The sequence below is a fragment of the Dermacentor albipictus genome, chromosome 2 (assembly GCF_038994185.2).
Source record: "Dermacentor albipictus isolate Rhodes 1998 colony chromosome 2, USDA_Dalb.pri_finalv2, whole genome shotgun sequence".
Taxonomy (NCBI): domain Eukaryota; kingdom Metazoa; phylum Arthropoda; class Arachnida; order Ixodida; family Ixodidae; genus Dermacentor; species Dermacentor albipictus.
In genome coordinates, this window is record NC_091822.1 from 91951913 (window position 1) to 91959847 (window position 7935).

The 7935-nt window shown below is 42.9% G+C and overlaps 1 protein-coding gene across 8 annotated transcripts in view; it reads right to left on the minus strand.

Moving 5' to 3' along the window:
* The window catches only part of LOC135902706 (neprilysin-1-like), a 76462-nt gene extending 71260 nt beyond the window's left edge, over window positions 1-5202 (minus strand). For 5 of the 8 annotated variants that reach the window (XM_070533734.1, XM_070533730.1, XM_070533735.1 and 2 more), the window contains exon 1: window positions 5101-5202. In XM_070533734.1, coding sequence (XP_070389835.1) covers window positions 5101-5197 — 97 coding nt within the window. In that variant the 5' untranslated portion in view covers window positions 5198-5202. Of the gene's footprint in view, window positions 1-3531; window positions 3662-4063; window positions 4138-5100 lie in introns of all 8 variants that reach the window. The other 3 variants (XM_070533733.1, XM_070533731.1, XM_070533732.1) reach the window with 3 other exon arrangements.
* Between the last annotated feature and the right edge of the window lie 2733 nt (window positions 5203-7935).

The following is a 7935-nucleotide window of genomic DNA, read 5'->3' on the forward strand; positions in this document are numbered from 1 at the left end:
CTGTATTATTAATGCCGCGCTGCTAGCTATTCCTCAGTCCTCGGGAGTGGTTCGACATAATCATAAAATCTGGTACACGCAGGAATGTAAGGAAGCAAAAAAGAAACAAAACAAAGCGTGGGGCATATTCCGTAGATACCCAACCTATGATAACCTCGTAAACTTTAAAAAGGCAAAAGCCAACGCACGCCGCATCCGTCGAGATGCTGAGAAAACTTCCTGGAAGAGCTACATATCTTGTATTAACAGCTCAACCACATCAAAAAAATGTGGGAACAAGTCCGTAAATTAAATGGCAACTTCTCCCCTTTCACAATCCCGTTTTTAACAGCTCCTGGCACACAAACAAGCATAGAGGAACAGGCAGACGTACTAGGGGAACATTTTTCGAATGTTTCAAGTTCCTCACACTACACTCAATCGTTCTTGAAACACAAACATACAACCGAAAAACAAAAACTTCCTACAAGTGGCTCTACAAATGAGCCCTATAATGCATTAATCACATTTCACGAAATCCGAAAAGTACTGTCCGCAGGTAAACAGACGGCACCCGGCCCTGATGAAATACATTATGAAATGCTGGCTCACCTCTCAGACGCTGCTGTGAACGCACTTTTACAATTCTTCAACAAAATATGGGTATCAGGAACAATACCAGAGGCTTTGAAAAAAGCCGTAATTGTACCGTTTCTGAAGCCTGCAAAGCCACCAACCAGCCCTGGCAGTTACAGGCCTATAGCTCTCACAAGTTGTCTCGCGAAATCATTTGAAAGTATCCTGAATATTAGGCTGATGTTCACTCTTGAATCACGGGAACTCCTTGACGTCCACCAGTGTGGATTTAAAAAAGCATGTTCAACAACTGATCATCTCGTCCGCCTAGAAAATACAGTCCGAGAAGCATTTGTACACAAGCAACACTGTTTAGCCGTCTTTTTTGATATCGATAAGGCCTACGATACCACCTGGAGGTTTGGTATTCTCCGCGACCTAGCAGAGCTTGGTATCTGTGGCAGGATGCTGAACTGCCTGAAAGATTTCATGCGCGACCGTTCATTTCATGTGCGTCTGGGTGCAACCCTTTCGAAGAAATTCGTCCAGGAGAATGGAGTGCCGCAGGGTTGTATTTTAAGTACAACACTTTTCATAGTAAAAATGAACTCCATAGCAAAAATCATTCCTAGATCCATCATGTATTCTGTATATGTCGATGACCGTCAAATAGCATGCACATCCTCCAGCTTACCAACATGCGAGAGACAGATACAACTTACATTGAATAAACTAGCGATTTGGGCAGACAAAAATGGGTTCAAATTTTCACCCCAAAAAACTGTTGCTGTCCTCTTCTCACTCAAAAGAGGCCTACAGCTTGACCCCACCCTGCACCTAAATGAAACCGTACTTCCAGTAAAGAATGAACACAAATTTTTAGGCATAATTTTTGACAAAAAGCTCACATTCCTACCACACATAACCACCCTGAAAAAGAAAGCTTCCCAGTCACTAAATATACTCAAAGTACTGTCTCATAAACATTGGGGTTCTGACAGAACATGTCTTCTACACATTTATCGTTACTTAGTGCGTTCCTCCTTAGATTATGGCTGCATAGTGTATGGCTCAGCAAGACCGACATACCTTAAAAAATTAGACCCAGTACATAACTCAGGCTTGCGTATTTCATGTGGTGCATACCGTACGTCTCCTATAACCAGTCTTTACGTAGAAACAAACGAACCCCCACTAGAAACTAGAAGAGCCGCTCTAACCTGTGCATATATTCTCAAGATACAATCTCTACCAAAACACATTTGCTACCCACTTGTAACAAAATGCCTTTCCCGAGTACTATTTAACAACAAACCACAAACTACAAGACCACTGCTCATGCGATTTGAAGAGATGTGTCGGAATCTTGGCATAGCGGACACATTACCTGGCATTACCCACAGACAAAATCCACTACCCCCATGGTTCACCTTTCCCACAGTTTGCGATCTCACTTTAACACAGTTTCGTAAAGCACAAACGCCGCCACAACACATAATTCAGGAATTCCTTGCACTAGAAGAAAAATACAGCAGCTTCACAAACTTTTATACTGATGGTTCGAAAACAAATGAACATGTTGGTAGCGCAGTTGTACAGGGGAACTGGGAAGAAAAAATAAGACTTCCGCAGTGCACATCCATTTTCACTGCTTAATGTTACGCCATTTGTATAGCCATAGACAAAATAATAAAGGAGAACCTCGCAAATAGTATCATATACACAGACTCCCTAAGTGCACTCACAGCTCTTCATGCCAGAAATGCAGTAACACCATTAATAGGAGACATTATACACAATTTAATAAAAGCCACCACACAAGGACTGAACATTAAATTATGCTGGGTTCCGAGCCACGTCGGAATTAGTGGCAATGAGAGAGCAGACGCATGTGCGGCACAGGCACGGCACAAAGAAATCACAAAAGTAAAGGTACCTCCTAACGACTGCATGAAGTTAATACATTATAAACTAAGGCAAAAATGGCAGTCTGCTTGGAACAATGAAGTAAACAACAAATTACACCTTTTAAAACCCGTGTTAGGCGAATGGAAATCTTGCACACACCAGGAACGTTTCAAAGAAGTGATTCTGTGCCGTCTTCGCATAGGACACACACACCTAACACACAACTTCATTCTAACAAAGCAAGACAAACCCCAATGTGAACTATGTGGAGACGAACTAACAGTAAACCATATCCTATTTTCATGCAAAAAACTTGAACCATTGAGGAAAACGTTTTTTACCATATTTTACAAAGAACACATCCCTTTTCACCCAGCTTTGATTTTAGGAGAAGATGCGCTTGTCGATGTATCATGTGTTTTTAGCTTTTTAAAAGAAGCAGGAGTTCTCATAAAACTTTAAAACTTCACAGAACGTTAAACTACACAATACAGAACACCTCATCCACCTTCTCATCCCTGAGAAGAAGGCCGAGGTCTTTAGCTAATTTGTTGGGACTTTCCGGGCTCTTGCCCAGACAAGGACTCACTGAGGTGTCCCAACTTATAGAAAGAATCCATACCTAGTGTTTGGCGCATGATAGCCTAAGCTGCTTATGTGCCATTAACCCCAACTCAACTCAACTCAACTCGAGCGTAGCGGAATCTTGGAAAACGCCGACATAAACTATAAGTAAAGAGACGACAATGACTTGAAAAATTATAGACCGATCAGCTTACTGTCCGTTGCCTGCAAAGTATTTACTAAGGTAATCGCAAATAGAATCGGGAGCTGCTTAGACTTCTGTCAACCAAAGGACCAGGCAGGATTTCATGAAGGCTACTCAACGACAGACCATATTCACATTATCAATCAGGTGATAGAGAAATGTGCGGAATATAGCCAACCCTTATATATAGCTGTCATTGATTACAAGAAAGCGTTTGATTCAGTCGAAAATTCAGCAATAATGCAGGCATTACGGAATCAGGGTGTAGACGAGCCGTATGTAAAATTACTGAAAGATACCTATAGCGGCTCCAACGCCACCGTAGTCCTCCATAAAGAATGCAACACAATCCCGATGAAGGGCGTCAAGCAGGGAGGTACCATCTCTCCAATTCTATTCACAGCCTGTTTACAGGAGGTACTTATAGACCTGGAGTGGGAAGAATTGGGGATAAGAGTTAATGTAGAACACGTTAGTAATTTGTGATTCGCTGATGATATTGCCTTGCTTAGTAACTCACGGGACCTGTTGCAATGCATGTTCACGGACCTTGACAGTCAAAGCGGAAGGGTAGGTGTAAACATTATTCTCCACAAATCAAAAGCAATGTTTTACAGTCTCGTGAACAGCTGTTTACGATAGGTAGAGAGGCACTGGAAATGCTAAGAGTATACATCTACTTAGGGTAGGTAATGACCGCGCATTCGGATCTTGAGACTGAAATAATCAGAATAAGAATGGGCTGGGATGCGTTTGGCAGGCGTTCTCAGATCATGACTGCCTGGTTGCCATTATCCCTCATGAGAAAAGTTTATAACAGCTGTGCCTTACCAGTACTCACCTACGGGCCAGAAACCTGGGGGCTTACGAAAAGGTTCTGCTCAAACTGAAGACGACGCAACGAGCTATGGAAAGAAGAATGATGGGTGTAACGTTAAGGCATAAGAAAAGAGCAGATTGGGTGACGAAGCAAACGCGAGTTAATGACATCTTACTTGAAATCAAGAAAAATAAATGGGCATAGGCAGGACATGTAATGAAGAGGGAAGATAACCGATGGTCATTAAGGGTTAAGGACTGGATTCCAAGAGAAGGGAAGCATAGAAGGGGGCGGCAGAAAATTATGGGAGTATGGAGAAGTATGGGAGAGGCCTTTGCCCTGCCATGGGCGTAGCCAGGCTGATGATGTTGAAGGGCGCGAGGCGAACGTATTTGCCAAAATCGCAAAAATTATGATGTAGTCGAAGCCAGTGACTTACAGGAATGAAACCCTGATAGCATTATGGCCAAGGTCTGTGTGGTCAATTTCTTTGTCTTACTTTCAGCCTATGGCTTACATAGACACCATTAAACGCCCCTTGTCTGTTGCAGCTGCTCATATTATTTGTGAAGCCTAATACTGACACTTAAACGACGGAAACGACACATTAGGCGGAAATTAGGATTTTAAAGCACAGACGAAAAGTAATCGGATATATTGCACCCACTCAAATGTCGACCACCATGTTGTATATTCTTCAGATTGCTGCTGATGCGTCAAAGCCGCGCCGGCAACCTCGCACCCCGTAAATGCGCTGCCTGCGCGAAAGGTAATTGCGTCTGGTTCCACTATTCGGTACTATTATTCAACGCTGAAGAGTCAGGGATTTCCTATGCTGTTTTATAGGATCAGAGTGAATTAGTTTAGCTTAGACTAAACCGTGTAGTGCTGCACCGCGCACACATGCAATTCTGGTTAAAGGCCGCAGAAGCGCGCCCCAGGAAAACGCTCTTAAAAGCCTGTTTCATTGGTTCAGACTTCGGTTATGCTTCTTCGCGAAGAGAAGAGCAACGCTAACTTTGAACTGATAACATTCAAATATTCGTACCTGTGCAGGCCTCGGAATTGGACTCGAAGCCCCCTTTATCACGGAAACGCTTTGGGGACGTGCTTCTTCTTCTTCTTTCTTCTCTCTCGGCGCGCATTAAGGAGCCAGCTGGGTGAACCCATTACATAACTTTTTTTCAATCCAAACTGCCTGACCAAAACAAAGTCAGTCTCTTAAGCTATATAGTTCATAAACTATATTTCCACAATTACTACCTGCGTGATAATTTTATATGATCTCCTACCTACCTTTTCCTCTCGAATTGATCATAGCTGTAAGGTTGGAATGATGCAATGCCGCAGCAGAACGTGTAATGAATCATTTATTCCTAGGACCTCTCAGGAATGGAACCATCTTCCCTACCCAGTTGTCGCAATCAAGGACAAGTCAAAGTTTCGCTCGGCCTTATCAGACATCATCACTCCCGGATACAATTACCTAATCAATTTTGCTGTAACCACTATTTCTTGCTGCTCTGTTATTTACTTGTTATACTCTTTAACCACTCCCCTCTGTAATACTTTGGTCTTGAGGGTACCATAAAATAAATAATGAAATAAGTTTGATTCTCGCTGACTAGAACGAAGTCTTTTTCGAAAGGTACAATATGCTGAAGCGTTTCATTGCGCGAGCGCTGGCAATACGCGCGAACCACGAGCTCAGGATCGCGCTGGCAATATCTGCAAGAGGGAATGTGACTGGCTGTGAGCTTGAGTGTCTGCGTATAGAGTTTTAATTACTTTCTCTGGACTGGTCGTTTGCTCAAGCTTTAATAGTTGCTTTGGTCATCAATATCGTGTTCTAGACAAGAGCGTTGAGCTCTGTACCTATTGTTCACGCTAGCGAACTCAAAGCCATGTAAACAACGGGACGTTGCACACACTCAAATGGGCATAAAGAATCCCTTTGCAAAGTTTTCCCGGTCTTGTATTACCTTATATTTGAATGAAGGAGAGATGTATGGCAATGCTAATACATATCTTGACTCTTTTTTTCAAACACGTACGGATGTGATCATTTGTCCAGAAGTCTTGCACCAGCCATCGATGAAATATTTCCGCAGAATTTTTTCTGAAGTAGGAGTAACAACTCGAAGTTAGGAAAAAAAAATATTGCATTGCGATGAGCAAAGTAACAATGGAGAATAGTTGATTGACGTTCGTAGGTGTGTTGTTCTGTTTGTCACAGGAAAATCAACGAATAAAAGGAAACGAAACAACCGATTGCTCGAAGGCGCAAGGTATCACCTGATATCATTCAAGTAAAGCGAGTGTATATATACGTGACAACTGGCTCACATGAGCAGCTACATACGAAAACAAGCAAAGCGAAAAAATAGGGAGAAAGTTAAAAGCATAGAGTTAATCCGAGCATTTCCTAGAGGGGAAATTGGCGCCGAAGGCTATGCGCATTTCCTAACGGGCACTGTGACGTCATGGAAATGGCGGTGCATGGGCGTTCGAGGCTTGTGTAGGCTGCCCTTGTGCGAGGCTTCACCTAAATCGTGGCTATATGACTGCACATATAATTTCTTGCTAAAATAGTCCTTATAAAAGATTTTTATTCACACGTATGACATCTTCTCATGAAGTTCACTGACCTGCAGTCATTAATCAAGCGAGAAGAAGGCAGAACTGAGCAAAAGATGTAGCAATGCGAGCTCGGATTTTGTCGGCGGTCCTCCAGCTTTAATGACCCGCCGATACTTTTTACGTTTCCTATAATTGTACGCCTGAGTACAAGATCTCATGATCGAATAAAACACGGTGCCGTAATAAAGTTAAAACTGCTGTGAACGTGATATTTCCGTGAGAAATTAACCATTGTGACTGACGGAAAAGTGCTAGCCGTACGTGTCTTGATTGTATCCTTGATTGCCAAGAACGCTGGTAATACGAAGCCACCATATCCCACTATTACCATGTATACAATATAACAGCAGCGCAAGATTTCGCTCTAGGTAATGGTATGATAAACTATAAGGATAACAACAAGAAAACAAAAAGTTCGGGTACGCTCTATCTGAGGTGCAGACGCAGTGGATTACGAGAAACATTTTTGTGCGGGCTGCATATGGTGCATGGTCTGTAATTCATTGAAATGCGGACGTAAACAAGTACGCAAGTTACATTTATTCACGCATTAGAAAAAAACATATGTGCCTTAGTTATGTCACAGCTAGTGGGGATCTTAAGGTCCAATCTGCGACCGTGCTCGCGCTCCAGTTGTAGTGGTTCCGCGTGATTCGCAGAGGGTATTTGCGCGTAAGCGCAAAGAAATGACTTCCCTACTGATGGCGTCCGTGTCTGCGCTCATCCACTGCACGTTTCCATGATTGAGGCTTCTAGGTTTGCTTCATTGGTTGGCGCTTGCGCTCCCTACGAAGACCTACATGTTCTGCCGTGATGTGGGACATTCCTACGTCTTGCTTCCCGAGTTGCTTCAAGCCGTTTCTGGCCTCATTTGTGTCAAACGCTGGGGCGCTGTAACCGAGTACTGAAGACACTACGATTTTTTCGCACTACTAGAAAACACAAATCTTTTTGTGTTTAGTTGTTTGGGAAGTGCTCTTTGATATAGAAACCAAAGAACGAATTCTAATCGCACCCTTAATTATGCTTACGGACGCTGACATCGACGTTGTAACTAACGAACTGCAGATCTTCAGTATTACAGCGCCCTCACGTCAGCCAACCGATGTTGTTGCATCCCATTTTCACAAAGGATGGTTTACCTCACCTCATAGATGAGGCCAAGGATGGCGGCCGCTTTTTCTGTGATATCAATGCTCAGACTTCAATACCACTAAGCGTGTGTCCGATTTATTTTGCAACA